The sequence below is a fragment of the Sceloporus occidentalis genome, unplaced genomic scaffold (genome assembly GCF_023333645.1).
Source record: "Sceloporus occidentalis isolate IW3139 unplaced genomic scaffold, rSceOcc1.0.p SCAF_3, whole genome shotgun sequence".
Taxonomy (NCBI): Eukaryota; Metazoa; Chordata; class Lepidosauria; order Squamata; family Phrynosomatidae; genus Sceloporus; species Sceloporus occidentalis.
In genome coordinates, this window is record NW_028316983.1 from 129,274,278 (window position 1) to 129,293,696 (window position 19,419).

Here is a 19,419-nt window from a genome sequence, read left to right on the forward strand (position 1 = left end):
CCAATCTGCTCTCTTCCCTTTCCAATATATTTATTTGCAGTTACTCACAGTTTTTTTTCTCATTAGGAGAGATTTTTTTAGCTTTTTAGGCTTTGCTTTCAGGAGCGGTCGATCTTAGCTGCTCACACCATCGCTTGTGGCTCCTCCCCCCGCCTGGGTCTTCTCATCTTCCCTGCCCATCGGAACCCTTGGCACTAGGGTAAACCTACTGCCATCAGGCTGGCCTGGAGAGAGTGTCAGGAACCAGCCAACTTTGTATGGTTAATTATTATTAATATATTATTAGTAGTAGTATTTATTATTATTATCCAGCTATTATTATTATTTATTATTAATAGTAGTAATATTTTATTATTATTAATCTTTTATTATTATTGTATTGGAATGGTATTTTTGTAATTATTAATTTCTAGAATTGTATCATTGCTAGCCTTTTTTTGTTAATTCTGTCTATTCTTTGTTATTTCTTTGTATTTACGTTATTGTATAATAATAATTAATAATAATATATAATGAGTTTTTCTTCTTCTGACTTGTAAATCTAAATAAATAAATCTGTTTTCCATCTTTACACTTTGGTGTCTCATTGAAGTCTTTTTTGGGGGGGAGAAGGGAAGGAGAGTAGTCCCTGAGGGTCACCCCTTGGGACTCACGGAGGAATCGTTTAGCCCCCCCCCCCCAGGGTCATGGATATTCAAGCCCCATTCAAATGAAGGGGGTAAGGGAAATAAAAGCTGCCAGTCACACTCTCTAAGCTTCAGTGAATGGTAAGAGCAAACCCGCTCTGCACAAATTTTGCCAAGAAAAACCCACAATAATTTCGCTTAAAGGTCGCCATAAATTGAAAATGACTTGAAGACACATTTACAACAGCCCCAAACACACACACACACACCAGGCTCAGCAAGACCTACCAGGCCATGTAGGGAGACCTGCGCTGCCTCTCTGCCTTCCTCCTCCACAGTTCTCTCTCTAGTCTCAGCTTGGCTGAATGGAAATGCTCCTCCTCCTCTGCCTGGTCAATGGGGATGGAGGAGCTGGAAGTGCACCCCCTGGCTGCAGCCTCTCCCACATACAAACAGGGATGCTTCTCTGCCTCTGTTAGGAAGGGGAGGCCGAAGCAGAGGCAAGGACCAGGAGTCCGGGCGTCCCGGGACATTATGCAAAGGCGGGATGGGACATTCCCAGAGGCCGGAAAACCAGGAATGTCCCACCAGAACCTGGGAAATGGCAACCCTAGTTGGGAATCATATAAAGCACATACTGATTTTCTTTTGGCATTCCTTGGTGCACTCCATTAGCCCTCATATGTTTGTAATGTGGTGCCTAGTACCTCTTCTTTTCCTGAACCCTGCTTGGACCTCTGGGATTTCTCTCTCCATGTATGATTGGGGTCTTGTTGCAGAATTTTGAGCATGATTTTGTTTGTGTGGGAGATCAGTGCTATGGTCCTATAGTTGCTGCAGTCTTTTGTGTCTCCTTTCTTGTGGATTGATCATTTCCAATTTGTTTGACATCATTTTGTTTTCCATATCTATTGACATATGTTGGTTAGCACTAAGGTTGAGTGTGTCAATGTGGATTGCAGCAGTTCGACTGGAATATCATCTGATGATTATATTTATTTATTTATTTATTGCCATTTCTCTTATTGCAGCTTCCACCTCACTTTTTAGAATTTGGGGTTCATCTTCATTTTACTAGCCCACTGTCTATAATGTGACTTGGGTATCCACAGATTTTGGTATCAATGGGGAGCAGGGACGTAGCCGGGGGGGGGGGTTCTTGGGGTCCGGACCCCCCCTTCCATTAGAAAAATGAATGGTGTGTGCTGCTGCACCACCGCACCCAAACCCCATTATAATGATGGCACTTAGTCTGGACCCCCCCTCCTAAAATCCTAGCTACATCCCTGTGGGGAGTCCTGGAATCAAGCCCAGTGGATACTAAGGACACACTGTACATACATTACCTGGCACAAGAACTTCACTCTAAACCAAGCCTTCTTTTTTATCACACAATTATTCCCCATCAACAACCCATTCAGTCTGTCCCAGTCCAGCTTTCTTCCAGTTTCACAGGCAGCCTCTGCAACAGGAATAAATTATGATAATTCTCTTTTGATTCTATACCTATCCCAACCTATTTACTTTGAATCATCACATTCCTTTTGACATCATTCATATATTCAGCTTCCTTTGTATGCTGGTCTTCTGTCTCCATTTCCATTCATCTATTCTGCAATGATGAATTGGCTGAATCTTTTGTTTTCTTCTGTTTATTTGTATCCCAGTTTCCTGTTTTATAATTGCCTTACATTCTTGAACATTTTCAACACTTTTTAAGTCCATTAAATTCTTGTTTCAAATCATCCTTAATATGGCTTCCAGTCCTTAAGGTCAACACTCATCTGTCTCCACCACATCTGTAAAATTCCTAAAGAAAGCTACATCTTCCACTTTAACTTCAGGGTTAAAATCAAAAGGCAAGTCTTTGGACTTCAACGTCATGGTATCTCCATTGCAATATCACCATCTGGGTCTCAGCATTGCTATCTTTTGGAAGAAAACAAATTTGTTTTCTCATGGTTCTCCACATAGGAACAAACTCTTTGAAGAATTATATTCAGTTTTCTGTATTTTTTTAAAAAATCCATGCCAAAATAAAAAGCTTTATATCTTTTAAAGCTGCTGTCCCCACTGTACTTTTTAAATCCCGATCTTTTGATTTTTACTATTTCTTTTTAAATTTAAATCTTATAGATCCCTTTTTTTTTTACTCAGACCTTTTTTGCAGAAAGAAGTTGCACTTACCAAAGTTGTATTTTTCTCTCCAGAAGGAAGAATGATCTTCAGTTGCAAATTAAGTCATTCAAGGTATTTATGAAAATGGAAGGTTCGTGGATTTAGTGTCTTTTTAAAGACATGCATAAGCAGTTTCTGCAAGCTGACTTCCTGGGGCTATTTGCTGTTCACCACTTGCTTTCAAATAATGCCTTTTCAGCATTCTACTTCTGAGTAGCAGCGATCCTGAAAACAAGTGGGCAATCCCATGCTCTCTTTCTTGTCTGGAGAGAGTTCTGACAGCTAATAAGCAACTAAGCTGATAATTCTACTGCTTAGCTTCCTCTGCTTCAAAGCTGAGAAACATCTAACCTGCCATATTCTCCACCCAGATGCCCACATGACTGATGTTTTATATAGCAGCCCTCACCATATCCAGTTTTATTCTTAAATCTTGTGTGTGATTTCAAGTCTTACTATTACTGACATTGTTCTCTTCCACCTTCAGTTTTATTTGTCATTCAGATTGTAGCTGTGATGAGAATTCTCATCCAGTTAGTTCCTTCCCCATCTTGGAATCTTACTGTGGCTCACTAGCTCCTTAAGAGTATAATACAAAGTTCACACAAGTTCGAGGTTTATGGGACTGCTATATTGTAAGGGATTTGAAACATTCTGAAATAATTTTCAAATGTATACTGAGTTTATAATTATGCAATATTGCCCTTTGAAAATTACTCTCTGAAATTGTGAATTCTGGAATGCTAAATAACAAGAGGATCTATGTAATGGTAAGCATGTTTTTCTATCCAAAAAGATGGATGCCTACAAAGTTGTTTAAAACACTAGTTTCGTGGCACTGATACTTTTCATATTATAGAAATTATACGGCATGTGTTGGAAAACCACATATATCTACTTAACAGTAATATTCCACATGTCTTTGTTTTTGAAAATAAATATGCTGACTATCTGTCAGTTATAATTGAGAAATGCAACTTTTTCAAGGGCTGATACCATTTGAAAACTGTGTGATCTCATTCTGGATATGAGGAGCCTGGTTAAAACCTGGGATTGTGTTCCACAAATTATTTCCATCTACAGATTTTAGAAACTGTGTTTTTTTTATTTTAAATACATACAAACCCAATATTAAAATTTAGCAAACAATATGAAAAACTACACAGTTTATCTTTTTATAACAAAAAAGACAGTGCATAACAAGAAACAGGTGCATTCCACATCCTTTAAGAAAACAGTGGATTTTTCTTGATGATTCCAGTAGTTTGTGAATTGCACTCATTTACTATGTAACTTGCTTTCACTATAAAACAACTTGCTACTCTTTCACCAAACAGGTTTCAAAATGCTTCATCATTGTGAATTATTGACACTGTCCAAGCATAGCACAATTCACAAAACACAAAGGGTTGCAGAAATCTCTATTCCAGCCTACACAACTGCATAGCCACATAACTGTAAAAGCACACAGTCATAATAGAGTCTGTATCTCTTTTAAGAACTGCTTACAGTAACACTTTATCAGGGGTTTACAGTTGGGTTTATCTGAACTGTCCCTTGCTTTTTTGCTCTCTTGAACATAAATAATGCAGCATGCTTCATTCCTTAATTGTTGCAAAGGATTAGCTTCAACATATTCCTTAGCTTGAGTAGGACTTTGGGGTAAATAACAGGAAAACAGGAATAGGTAACTTTTAGTGGCTGTGTATATGCTTGTATATATCACAGTTGCGAATTCTCAGGGCACCACCAGGTCCCAATACATTGCTGTAGTTCTCTAGCTTACCAGGTGGGAACACAAATCCAGGGTGAACAATATTGTGGAAGGTTTGGTTTTTGTAAGCAAAGTGGTTCTGAAGCACCTCCACCCATTCCAAGCTGGCACAAGGGCTCTGAGTAATGTGAAGGTGTCAGTATGTATGTTGGGCTTGTGCAATGTTGGTGTACCAAAAAGTCAGGAATGAGGAGATAGAACTGGGAGATGGTGGGTGCATGCACATGGGGCCAACAAGCTTGTTATTGATGCTGTGACAGCAGCAATACATGGCCTGGAGGGGGAAAAAACCCTTCATTGTTGTTGGTGAGCCATCTGCAAGCCCCAAAAGTAGCATAGGGCCCAGAAAAAGCTCCCCAGGTAAGGCCACACAGAATGCAAGCCCTATTGAGAGTGGTTGCAACTACTGCAGACACTGTCTGCCACAAATGCATTGGTTGGTATTCTGTTGATGAATTACAATGGCATAAAAGTGACTCACACAACGGCGATTCATTTTTATGGTCAGTGCACAGGTCAGATATCTCTTCTGACTATATACGACCAAAAGTCCCCCCCAAACCTACCTTTGAAGCAGTGTAGTGTCCCTCTGCTTTTCAGCAACATAGAAATGACCATATTGGGGCAGGATGCACTGCTTATAAGTTAGGTTTTGGATGGGTATCATTGGGAGATGTGCCTACAGAGCCTGAGGCAGTGTCTCTGTAGATATGTCTCCTGATGCAGCATTTCAGTCCACCATTTCTTCCTCTTGGGTTTGAATTTCCAATTGGGTTTTATCATTTCCGACTCTACTTACCCAGATTGCCTTCATGCTCACTTCCTCACTCAGCTCAACTAGAATAAGTTCTGTCTTCCCTGCAAACACTTGATGCTCCCTTCCTCCCCCATGACTCCAGAAAGGCCTGCCCATGTCACAAACCCCATGGTCTCAGGTTTGGACCCTGAAATCTCTGGCAATAGAATAAGCTGATCTGGAAAATGTGCACACCTAGTATGTGTGTTTGGACTTGTGGACACTAGGAAAGTTACTAGCACAAATATCGTTACAGATAGTGGTAAAGTTAAGCAGTCAGACAGGCAAGTGGACACATAGGTTAAAATACAACTAGGAAATGATAGGTATAATTTTCTGAGCAGCAAAAGTTCCACTTGGAATTGAAATGAAAAGAATTACTCTTCTCTTATGAAGCTGCTATTTCTTTCAGATTCCTGCTGGATGGAGTCCATCATTTTTTCTTCTTCTTACTAGGGCTACATCCACACTGCAGAAATAATCCAGTTTGACACTACTTTAACTGTCATGACTGACTGCTATGCAATTCTGGGAATCGGAGTTTTGTGAGACATTTAGCCTTCTCTGTCAGACAGATCTGGTGCTGCATTGCACCATGGTGGTTGAACTGGTATGAAACTGGATTATTTTTGCAGTGTGGATGCAGCCTAAGTTAATTCATTCACTTGTTTTTCTAGGACTTCATTAGTAACAGCTGCTCTTCAATACTCTATATAATAAAGTCAATGAACAGAATTCCTCAAAAGATGGTATAACCCACTGAAAATATTATAAAGAGAGCAGAAATAAAAGTCTAATGATTATAAATTAAGGTATAATCACAACAGCAAAAAGCATGCAACAGGGTTTTCCTTAAAAGCTAGATCAGAAAAGTAGTAGTCTATTGCAAAATCCTATGAAGCAGAAATAACTAAGCAGCTATATACCTGGGACATGTATGGGCACAATCCACCTCTAAATTCTCTTACACAAACCTCATTGAAATGAAAGGGAGCAGCACAAGGGCATCCCTGTTCATTTCAATTTGGCTTAAACAAAAGAGTTTTCAAGTCTTAGTGCCTGGTGTTTTTCCTTCTTAGGAAGAGGACCCACATCCTCTGGTTGTTTGAAGCTTGATCTCTTGGGGATTTTTTCTTCCTATAGAGACAGAACGACAGGCTGAGTTGATTATCCTCTTCTATTGATAGGAAAGCCAGTCATTTTGACCTGAGTTCACATTTGCACCTATTGCTTGATTAACCGTGGGACCTGGGCCTCCAGGTCTGGGAGCTGCATCTTCCGAGAGAGAAGCTCTGGCCTGCAAAGGATATAAAAGAATGCATTGTAAATGTTGATTTTTCATTAGATAAATGCAGCCAGGGGCATCACATAGCAATCAGAAGTGTTCTATCTGAAATCAAATGCAGTCAGATATTTTGGCTGACACAAATAGAAGAACAGGAAAAGTTAAATAATTTCTAAAACTCAATATGAACCATAAGTCTATGACTGTGCTATATACTTTCAACAGATGCAAATTTCAAATACACAGATGTGCTGTGGTTGGTTTCTTGTTTAATGTACATTTTTTCAATAGATTGAATAGGAAAACAAATACAGAGGTAGCATTAATATATGTCTCTGGTTGTTTTCTTCATCAAGTGTGGGAGGGGAGGATAGAAGATTAAAAACAGTGCTACATGACAGAAATACAGTACATATGAAACAAAGCCTACCTGTGCTGTTTTCGTATGTCTGAGAAAGAAAGAGAATTAACATGATCCGTGATAATGAGAAAAAAGAGAAAATTTTAAAGAATGATGGTTGTTTTCACTTCTAATGCTAACAGCACAATTCTATGATCTACTCAGAATAAGTCCAATTTAGGCAAATGGGTCTTGCTCCCAAGAGCTCATGACATCTGCAAATTAATCATCCATTTTATATTTTGCTAACAAAAAACTTTCTCTCACCTTTCAAAAGATCTTGTCTGTCTTAACCTAGGTTTAGTACACTAAAAGATATAAGGGAATTTTTTATTCTGGAATTAACTACTGTAGGCATTGGAAATAATTAGCTAATTAGAGTTGTGCCTGCTGGCCCAGTTAGTTTTAGAGCCAAATTCAGAGACTTGGGTCTTGGCCTGATTTGGTCCACATCAGTCTGGATGCAGTCTGATCTGATCTGGTCTCCAAAACCATATTGAAATCCAACAATCCAGATCACCAGCCTGTCTTTACTGACACACGTTGAGAAACAAACAAAAATGGATATATTTCCTGACACATCCAAATAAAATTTGAAGATACAATAGACATTAAGTAGGGAATAATCAGGTAACTTGGATAGGTAACTTCAGGGAACTTTATGTTAAATGGTTGTAAATTTTTCTGTTTCTCGAAAAATAAAAATAAATGTTAAAGTTGTGGACTTTTTGATCTTGGCAATTTGTACTGCTTTTGCTCTGGCACTGTCATGATGCGTTACCAGTTGTCCAACTGGGTTGATTTCACCAACAAATTCCTGGCAATGTACCCCTGTTCATTTGCTACCTACAGTGAAAGCAGATAGCAATCCTGGGATCTACTTTCACTTTCACAATCAATGCTTTGATTGTCTTGTGTTTTTCTGTTTTCTGTGTTGACTCAGACTTTCTGCATTCCATCTAACATATAAGAAAAACAACTAGGACAACTGGTATGGGATGGGAAAACAAGTTTTACTATCTAAACAATATAGACTCATAAATAACAAAAGAGAGAGAGAGACAGAGAGAGAGAAAGTTAATCTAGGCTATTCAAGAAGACAAAAGAAAATTAGAGACTCAGAGACACTAATCCGAAAGACAATGAACAACTGCCTATCCATGAACACAGCTCTTTCATGATCTGCTATTGATACATCTAAATCTAGGAAATAAATGAAGAGATGCCAGAAAAACTATCTGTGTAACTTCCATGATGTTACATACTGTAATCCCTTACAATAAGCACTGTGACTGTAATTTTTTGCCCACATTGCAAAAATTATTAAAACTATCAACTACTTACATAATTGGAAAGGTAAAACCTAAACTTTTAATTTTAACTAGTTCGAATCTACCCTGTGGGTGGGCAGTTGTGAAAGGTAACTAAAAAAAATAAGGTTGATTCTAACTTTTAAAAAAAGTATAATGTTGAAATCTAGCTTGCCAAGAGCTTTTCATAATGCTCTATGACTGTGTATGGAACAATATTTTTTCACTGAAACTCTATGGAGAATATCACATGAGGGACATCCCGTCCCTGTCTCACCACTGTACCATCCTTCCCGTGTAATTGCAGGAAGGACTTTAACACTTCATTCTCACTTATTCCGTCTGGGAAGTACGAATGACTGTGATGGTGCTAAAGGCTTTCTGATAAAGTCGCACTGATCCCATCATTAACCTGGCATTAACCCATCATTTAAGCAACATTGGCTGGCATTTTGTATTAACAGAAATTGGCGTTAATACAATGCCACTTTAATGATGGGTTAATGGCGATTAATGACGGGATCAGGGGGCAACAATTTGAAAGTCTTTTGCAATCCCGCCCTTATCCCATCCTTGTGTTATAATCTCTTATAACTCCTTTTTCGAGAGACAGATAATATGTACTTTTCTATGAGATACAGAGTTTAAAAAAGTTGTAGAATTCTTTTGTTCATGCTGGCACTTGAAGAAGTCAACAAGGCAGCCAGCTGCAGAAGAGGGAGCAAGCATAAGCAAGCAGACGCACTGGCCCCAGTAAAAATGGGGTTGCTAAGAATTTTTGCTGCTACATATACAGATTCCAGAAGACATACGAGTAAATAGGTGTCTTTAATTAGCATATTTATAATCCTGACACAGATTTATGCCAGTGGGATTTGAGGATAATAAATTTTAACTCCATGTTGCAAAGTTCCACGGCCCACTGAACAAGGTAGAAATACTCCAGTTTTAATGAAGAGCAAAACAAGCATTACTTGTCAACTGTGACACACCTATCTGAGATGCCACCTTCTGTGAAAAACTATTCATTCATTATAACAAAAGCATTCCCTCATCTATCATTGTAGAATAACAACTCAGTAGCAGGATCCTAGGGAGAAGAGGAAAATGTCAGAGGTAAAACATGAAATTCATTTCTTTGCATAATGAAGCCATTTAGGACATACTGTAAAAGTGGGCATTCTTGTTCGCATTCAAACTAATTTTCTGATTTTAGTTTAATTCTGATTTTCAGACACATTATTTCTAATTGTTATTGTGTGCCTTCAAGTTGTTTCTGATTTATGGTGACCATAAGGAAAATCTATCATAGGGTTTTTTCGGCCAGATTTGTTCAGAAGGGGTATGTCCTTGACTTCCTTTGAGTCTGAGAGAGTATGACTTGCCCAGTGGGTTTCCATGGCTGAACAAACATTCGAACCCTGGTCTTCAGCATCATAGTCCAACATCCTTTATTTTTAATACAGAAGTGTTCTGTACTATTTTGTTGTCTTTTAATCAATAAACATTATTTTCTGTGGCTTTCATATCCCTTCTAATAATATAATCTTCTTACTGGTAATTCTATAGTTACCATACACTGCCTTGTAGACCCATTTGTTAAGAACACCTCATAAACATTTGACTGAGTGAGAATCCCAGTGCTATTTGGAAATAATTCAGCATCACAATAGAAAATCCCAGAGGAAGAAATAATCCTTTTTTCCCTGGTAATTCCTTGTTTTTCTATCTGGACAACTACTAAAAGAAGCAGAAAAGAGAAGAAAAAGAAATGAGACAAAGAGATAATCAAGTGCAAGATCAGGGCATCCTAGTATTCTCTGAAATAATAACCATCCTTTCATATTAACACATGCACTACATCAGTATATGTCTTTATTAGGGGGAAATACACCCTGATTTTAAAATGTATGAATCCTGTTGGTGGATCCATGATATCATGTATGTGCCTGAAAAACTATTTAAAAAACACATTAAGTTATGAGGTGCTGGACTGAAGTACTTTCCTACTGTCTATAACCACCATTATAGACAACCAGCTTAAAACAATCAGTTTTGCAACTAGTTTTTACTTCTCCATTACAAGTTCTGGTGAGAATCTCTATCAGGACTGTGCTGTGGTAATCAGCTAGCCAGCCTGTGCCTTTTCCCATTAGTTAGGAAAGTTCTGGTTTAAAGAAGGTAGAGAACCAAAAGAATATTAGACCTTGGACAACAGCTTCTGAACTTAGGCCAGGTACAGACCTCCCAAAAAGGAAGGCCTGCCTACGCCTTTTTTTCCCCGTAGGGAAGCCACAGCCACCAAACCATGCGGCTTCCCTGCGGAAAAAAGAACCCGCGAAAAGCAAGTTCTTTTTGCGCTGCACTTGTGATGCCCAAGTGTGCCAATGGCACACTCGTGACATCACAAGCACGGCGCAACATGCGGACACTATGTGTCCGTCACGTCACATTGTTATGGCTCCGGTCCGTACTAGGGTTAGGGATCATACGGTTGCCGCGCGGTGCCTTAACCTTAGTACGCCACCAGCATGGTGCATTTGGCCTGCCTGGACTGAGCCTTAGTGAAGATGAGCAAATATAAAAAGCCCTCATGGTTGCTTGGAAATCTTTTATCTCTTCTTAAATTATCATCATAATCTAAAAAGTGGGCAAGGTAGATTCCTTATTTCAGAGCTGATGGAGATGTAAAATAATGCTGAACCACCACTAATCTTCTGCTTTGGCATTCAGCTCCATCCTGAGGTCAACAGCATGGACTAGACCTATAAGCAAGCTTGGAATATTGTTTTCTATCTACATTACTTCATATGATGAGTTTTCACTGATGCCTAAGATTTCAGTGTTACTTATTCTTGATGAAGTGAGACAATGGAGTGAAGCAGATGGGCGGCCAAGGCCATGGTGACTGGACTGCCCACTTCTGAAGCATGCTGCTGCCATGGTCCCAAACATTACATTGGCAGGAGCATTTTTTTGCCACTGCTTTTGCTGGTGGCTTCAGCCCCCCTTAGGCAGCTTGTTCTTTCTCTGGTCATAGATAATTCCAACCTTTGGTTTGAACTTCCTTTTGAGTTCCCAGATTTTGTGGAATAGGTCTTGTATCCTGATTACTCAATATTGATTAATTAATTAATTTCCTGCTTTTATGGGACGCAGAGCAGCTTACAGTATAAGTTAAAGCAAAATATCACAAACAAAATATAGTTTAAAAACCATTAAACAGCCAAACCACAATTAAATATTAATTTAAAACAGTTAAAAACATAATCAAAACATAGGAAAAGATACCGCATATTCATGAAACATCCTTTTGCCCAACCAGTTAAAAACTAAACGCCTCTTTTTTATAAAAGGCCTTTGCCTGTCAGCAGCTGGAGAACTTCCCTTGATTAGGAGTTTCATAGCATAGGAGGAGGTAGTAAGAAGGCAAGAGACATAAGCATCAATGATTGTACGTTCTTGGAAGAAAGGATCTATGTGGATGGTGGTGTGATCTGTCAACATAGAAACTTGCACATTGCTCACTTACTGGTCCCAGATAATGTGAAATAATTTCAATGACTTCATATAATCCCAACATGTTCTATTTCATCTACTTATCCCTATGTAATCTATTTATATTTCATAAATTGGCTAGACACCAAAGAAATATATACACTCTGAAGCCAGTATTAACACTCCCTACATTACTACCTTACTTGGACACACTCTCCAGGAGACTAGGCATGTTGGCAGGGAAATGTACCGAACTTTATGTCCATGGTGTTTATTAATTTGTAGGGGAGATACAATACAGGCAAGCGATAGGGTACAGCCTGTCACAGTGTTATTTTCATGCATTACTTGAACACACCAAGCTTGCTCCAAAAGATCAGAAAGGAACTCTCAGTTAAACTGACATGAATATCAAAACAGGCTCAAAACAGACATCTCTTGTCATAATCTAATTAACATATGTGGTAGTGTTCACCCTAAAATATCAACACAGTAGTATTTAGATGTATGCCAATTGTATGACTTTCCAAAATAAAAACACAGTGATCAATATCCCAAAATTCATTTATTTCTCTCTGCTTATGATTATCTGCAACACCCTACAGTATCCAAAATCCAAAATGGTGCTGGTGAGACTGAAAGTGGAGAAGTTACAAAGTGTGTTCTAGTTTGTTATTAAAAGTTATAGAGTGGGGTGAAAGAGAACATGCATTGGGGAACAGGCAGAACTTGGAAACTTGCATTTTGAACTTGAATCACTGTACAATTCATCACATGCAGAAACATCACAACTTGTTGCCATTAACATTACAAAAATATTTATTGAATTAGCCATGTATTAGAAAAAATGACCCCAAAATGGGTAAACGTACATACTGTACTTCAATTCTTATCAAATAAGGAAAGATGCCTTTCTCTGAGATGAGTGGTGCAAGGTGACAGCTTAGTCTATCCTTGGAGAACCTAAATGAAGTACCAACTCCCTCTACTCTCTCTATTGCTGCACCACTTCTGGCCTTTTTGAATGCCTGGATGGGAAAATGCGGTAAGGAAAAGTGTTCAGTCCTGACAATTTAAGTCTACTGAGAACAATTTTGGTTTCTGAATAAAGTTTCCCTGTTTTTGTAACTGAGCTAAGTGATGAACAGTGTTGCCAACAAGCCTCTGAGATAATTCCCGGAAATGTTTGTCCAAAACCCGCTGAATCCCCCCACATCACATGGAATATTCAGTCACAATTCCCGGAAAATTCCCATAATGTTAAAATGGCAGATATTTTGCAAATAAACGTAAACATAATTGAATAAAAATAATTGTAACTTATTTCAACTCTCAAAATCACCATTGAACCAAACAAAGAATGTTTCAGTCCTTTTAAGATATTTATTTTGACATGAAGGGGGTTCAGGAAGCTTTGTGCCAAATAGAAATGTGTTCGGCTGCAACTGCACTGCAGAAATAATCCAGTTTGACACCCTTTTAATTGCCATGGCTCAGTGCTATGGAATCCTGGGAATTCTATTTTTCGGAGACATTTAACCTTCTCTCTCAGCAAACTCTGGTGTGACAACAAACTACAATTCCCAGGATTTCATAGCACTGGGCCATGGCAGTAAAAACAGAATGAAATTGGATTGTCTCCAAGACACACTGCAGAAATAATCCAGTTTGAGACTCCTTTAATTGCCCTGGCTCAGTGCTAGAGAACCCTGGGAAGTGTAGTTTTGTGAGAAAGAGTTCTGGTGCCACAATGAACTACAATTCCCATGCATCTGAGGAAATACGCTTAAGTCTAGGAAAGCTCATGCTGCCAACTTGTCTTTTAGTGAGACTCAAAGGTGCTACAAGATCTCTCTATCACCATCACCATTATTATTATCATTATTAAATCCAAATGCAGCTGAAGAACTGGACTTAAATTGGCAACACCGATATCCTGTAGACTCATTCTCTGGGGCTGTGATCTGAAAGCGTGGAGGCAATTCCCTTGTCAAACCAGGGAATCCAGGGAATTATAGTTTGTTGTGACATGTTGAGGCACTGCTTTTACCAGCCAGGGCTCCATGCATGAAATTCTGGGCTTGGTGGTTTGTTGTGCCCAGAATCCCATCATCGCAGGGAGCCTTGCAGTTAGAAGCAGTGCCAAACTGGATTATTTCTGCAGTATGGATGGCAATGGAAAAGAGAACGAAATGAGAGCCACAAAACAAAATTCTTGGAAGACAGGGCAGGGATGCCAACTTACCAGGTGCTCTGCCCATGCTCAGAGGCATATTTAATCACTAACACAGACACACACACACTCAGGGACATCGCATTCACATCACACAACCCAAATGGTCCACCTCACAGTACAACAACGACCCTGAGAGGTAGGCTTGGGGCACTCTGCCCAAGCTCAGGAATTCAGAAATTCAAATGTCACTCTCAGGCAGACACAGAAGTCCACAACATCAAGCCATGATACCATGATCAAGTATTGCCTTTGTGTGCCTGAAAACTTATGTCTTACTTGGAAATCCAAGGCAATTGGGATTAAGCCAGCCAAGATCCCTCACTCCCTGCCTCTCTCTCTCCAGCACTACAGCCACTGTGCTTTGCCCCTGGAGCCTGAGAATGCCTGTCCTCTCTCTGATTGGCTGAACTATTCCTCCAAACAGTTGGGGTTGGTTTGCTCTTGCTCCGTCCTGGCTCTCAGAGGGAGTCTTAGAGAGAGAGAGAGAGAGATTTTTCTCCAGCCCTCTTGGCTGAAAACTGTTACACTCCAGCAGTCTGGCGCTGAAATGGGCCAAAGTCGTGGAAAAGGCACTGAATTAGAGCCAGGCACGAAAATCACACGAAAAGCTCTGAAAAGTCCCCGTTTTCGCGTGAAAGTCGCGAAATTGGCAACACTGGTGATGAAGTACCTGGCAGTACTTCAGCTGTTTGCAAAAGGAACATTGTTATGGCATAGTTACGTCACAACTAACTGTAACTTGTCCTCTTCAAGCTCTGGAGATAGGAATAGCTCTGTGATCTTGGATAAAAGTGAAAATCTTAGTGTCGATGCCATATCAACAGTAGGCATTTTTTTTCATTTCCAGAACTCATGCTAGATTATAATTAAAAGCTGGTAAGATAAAATTAATACAAAAATGACACAGTTTGTTGCAGTTCAAGGTTCCAACAGGAAAATACCGTCTACCTAGGCACTGATTTATGCAACTGCTTTATTTATAATCATCCAAGAGCATCGGAGTACAGAATATGCAAAAGAAAAAGTATCTCAATGAAGTGTTCCAACAATTTTTAAATTAGGGACCATACTGAACAAATGTTAATAAAAATGATATTTGTTCCAAATATGCACCTTTTTCTCATGGCAGCTAAACCTTCAAAATCTTCCAATGAAGAAAACACACACGTGCACAAAATGTCCCTAAGCCAGAATGATAATACCATTTGACCTGCAATTTCTTCTGTAGCTTACATGCTCTCATCAGTCAGGAAAGGTGTTTACGTCACAGGCATTATCTATGGAATACCCTTAAACACATGGGAGTGCCAACACATCTGATAGTCCTGATGAGGAATCTGTACTCAGGACAAGAGGCTACTGTCAGAACAGAACATGGAAAAACAGAATGGTCCCAATTGACACCCTACCTGTTCAACTTATATGCAGAACATATTGTAAGGCTTGGACACAGAAGAAGTGCAGTGAAAATAGGAGGAAGGAATATAAACAATCTGAGATATGCTGATGACACCTTAATACTAGCAGAAAACCTTGCAAATTTAAACAACTATAGTCCTCCCTCTATTCTTGTGGTCTTTGGACTTGTGTCCCTTGCTTATACATGAGGGACGAATGGAAGGAGAATGAATGGGGCACATGCCTCTGCACCTATATTCAAACCAATGGAGCTTGAATATAAACGAAACTTCATTTTCACGAGGGGGTCCAGAATTGATCCCTTGGAAAAAAGGTGGGGCAACTGTACTAAGAAAGATCAAAGAAGCAAGTGCAAAGGCAGGCTTACTGTTGAACACAAAGAAAACAAAAATAATGACCACGGAGAACTTACACAAATTCAGACTAGACAATGAGGAAACCTAAATAGTAAAAGAGTTCTCATATCTGAGATCAAATAGTGATAGAAGTGGGGATAGTCAGAAGTTTTCTTAAATTTGAGAAGTCAGTGTTATAATTTCCTGGGAAGCAAAATTGTAAAGGTTTGGAGAATCCATGCAGGAAAAGTAGACTGATAATCTTGAGGCCCAGGGGGGGAAAACAGCACAGAACCAAGCAGGGCTGTTGGTTCAGGGGAACAGTGAAGTCAACAGTGACCAAGATACCACTACAACCCACTACACACACAGTCACACACGCCCGCACACGCAACCCAAGAATCTCAGTGAATAATATGATCAACTGAGTAGGAAAGGGTAGGAGGATAAGGATAAAAAGCCAAATCAAGCATGACTCAATGAGAATCTTTAACAATAAGGTCATTTCACTAATTAGCAACAAAGAACAACATGAATAATTGACAGAATTCTGTTGTGAAGAAACATATATAAAAACGGATTGCTTTTACTTAATCTCACTGCTACACTGATCATACCCTTTTATATGTAGAAGAAGCTGGGCAGAAAGGCTCTGGTCTTGCTCACTCCCAGCATGAACGACCTGTTTGGATGGAGAAGGTTTGCATAGGAGCTCTAACCCTGTTTACATAAATGTGGTTGCAAAGCTCAGTCTGATTTAGAATCATATCAAATGTAGTTACAGGGTCTATTTTTCACCTCAATACAGAGAAGATGACAAGGGAAAGGCCAGATGATATCAAATTCTTCTACATGGGGTATGAAAAATAAAAATAAAAATCCATAAATACATCCAATAAATTTAACCATATTGCAGTTTGCTCACCTCATCTCTTGATTCTTTATTACCAAGCAGTTCAGGAATTCCTTGGGAGCCAGAGGACATCTGCTGAATGACAGGAATGTTTGGGTCCGCGACAGAAAAAACAGGAATGAGAGGCCGTAGAAATCTGAACTCGCTGCTTAAAGATCCACCAGTTAAGCAAACATCATACTGATAATTCCTGGAAAGTGACCCACTCTGAGAATCGGTACAGTTCTCTGGAATATCAGGCCTGGTAGGGGGGAAATGAGGAGGGGCAGCAATAAAAGTGCCTCCAGGGTTTTTCTTGCAAATTCTGATAGCAACGAAGGAAGCAATGCAAAGTAGAAACACAAAAGAGACAGATGCCAGGCAGACCACCAAATATATGGTCAAGGTTCCCTCATCTTCATGCTCCTGTTGACGCACATCCACCACCTTCAGATATGGATCGGAAAAACCATCCACCAGAAGGATATTGAGTGTTACAGTGCTGGTCTGGGGAGGGACACCATTGTCTCTGACTGCAATAACAAGCTTCTGTTTGCTTGTGTCTCGTTCAGTCAATGGTCTCCTGGTTTTTACTTCTCCATTCTGGGTTCCTATGCTGAAAAGGCCAGGGTCTGTGGCCTTCAGAAGTTCATAGGAAAGCCAAGAATTCTGACCAGAATCTCGATCCACAGCCACCACTTTGGTGACCAGATATCCAGCCTCTGCCATCTTGGGGAGCAGCTCATTGCAGGGTGATGTGCTGTTCTGAAGGGGATAGAGGAAGAAGGGAGCATTGTCATTTTCATCTATGACTATGACATGAACAATAACTTCTGAGCTCAGAGGAGGAATACCACCATCAGTTGCCTTCACTGTGGCTCTGAAATCTTTTATCAGTTCATAGTCCAGAGATCTGAGGGCATATATATTTCCAGTTTCAGCATTAACTGAGATGTAAGATGCCACCGAGCCACCACCAACCTTTCCCGGCAAAAGTGAGTAAGTCAGTTTGGCATTCTGCTCCGTGTCCAGGTCAACAGCATGGACTGAGTCAATCAGAAGTCCTGGAATATTGTTTTCCTGTATCCTCATTTTGAATAAAGACTTGTCAAATATTGGGGGGTTGTCATTTACATCAGATATCTGCACATGAATAATTCTTGTCGAGGTGAGCCTAGGAGAACCCCAATCCACAGCTGTGATAGTGACATTATACTCTGTGATTTTCTCTCTGTCCAGGTGACTTTGGATCACAATCTGGTAATAGTTATTCATGGTCATTTTTAATGCAAAGGGAAGGTTCATGTCCACAGAGCAGGTAGACCTGCCATTGTCTCCAGAGTCTTGGTCAGTTACACTGAATAGAGCAACCACTGTGTTCAGGGCAGAATCCTCTCGTACGATGTTCTTAAGGGATATGATTGAGATTTCTGGAGCATAGTCATTCATATCTTCAACCTCTACCAGGACCTTGCAGTGCCCAGAAAGGCCACCTCCATCAGTCGCTCTGATGCTCATGCCATAACTAGTTTCTTTTTCGTAATCAATTTCTCCCCTAACAGTGATTTCTCCTGTATCTTTATGCAAATGAAACAACTTTTGTATTTTTTCATTCACCTGATGGAAAGAGTAGGTGATCTTTGCATTTGAACCCAAATCCATATCTGTAGCTTTCACTTTGCAGACCAAAGTATCCTGTGGGCTATTTTCTTTTAACGTTACTTTGATTTCAGTCTGAGAAAACTGAGGAAAGTTATCATTTATATCTAGAATGTTCACATTGATCTGAACAGTGCCTGTCCTCTGTGGTACCCCTCCATCCACAGCTGTAAGAGTGAGCTCAAACATTTCCTTTTCCTCCCTGTCTAAAGGTTTCACCAAACAAAGGCTCAAATATTGGTTCTCACTATTATCCTTTTCTACTTCCAATTGGAAGTGTTCAGTGGGAGTGAGGGTGTAATTTTGGACACTATTTTTACCCAAGTCTATATCTTGGGCAGATTCCAAAGGGAATAAAGTATTAATGGGAACATTCTCAGGGATTTCAAGGGCAAATTTGTTTTTAGAGAATCTTGGAGCATTATCATTCACATCTTCTATCCTTACTTCAATGCTGTAGAACTCTAAGGGGTCTTCTAGTACAATTTCAGACAGCAGTAAGCATGGTTCAACCTGGCCACACAAAGCTTCTCTGTCAATTTTGTCATTTATGAGCAGATTCCCAGAGTGGGTATCAAGGCGGAAATACTGCTTGGAGCTTTTAGATACAAGCTGAGCTCTGCGAGCAGAGAGCTCTTCATTTCCCAATTTAAGATCCTTGAGCACATTAGCCACCAGGGACCCACTCTTCTTTTCTTCAGGCACAGAATAATGAATCGAAACACACATCACTCTGGACACAGAGAACAAGAGCAAAAGGTACAGACCTTGTGAGTTTCTGAAGTAGACTCCCATGCTTCCAGCCTCTTCCATGTCAAATTCTTCAATTTCTGCACAAAAGGTAAGGCTTCAGACTTCTAAGTTATTTTTAAAATTGTCTTTGTTTTGCTGTGGCCAATGCCTTCCTCAGCTGAACCTTATATTTCCATCAAAGGCAGGGATCCTGTTTCTCTCTGATTCAGTATTGTCTGAAAATGGCTTTCCTACAGTTGTCCAGTACAAGAGTCTAAA

The 19,419-nt window shown here is 39.7% G+C and overlaps 1 protein-coding gene across 10 annotated transcripts in view; it reads right to left on the bottom strand.

The window, feature by feature from the left end:
* Positions 1-3,917: 3,917 nt before the first annotated feature.
* LOC149316768 (protocadherin beta-16-like) overlaps positions 3,918-19,419 on the bottom strand; it is a 139,513-nt gene continuing 124,011 nt past the window's right edge. For 9 of the 10 annotated variants that reach the window (XM_089516228.1, XM_089516230.1, XM_089516232.1 and 6 more), the window contains exon 2: positions 3,918-6,671. In XM_089516228.1, coding sequence (XP_089372354.1) covers positions 6,552-6,671 — 120 coding nt within the window. In that variant the 3' untranslated portion in view covers positions 3,918-6,551. Of the gene's footprint in view, positions 6,672-16,782; positions 19,170-19,419 lie in introns of those variants that run through there. The other variant, XM_089516233.1, reaches the window with a different exon arrangement.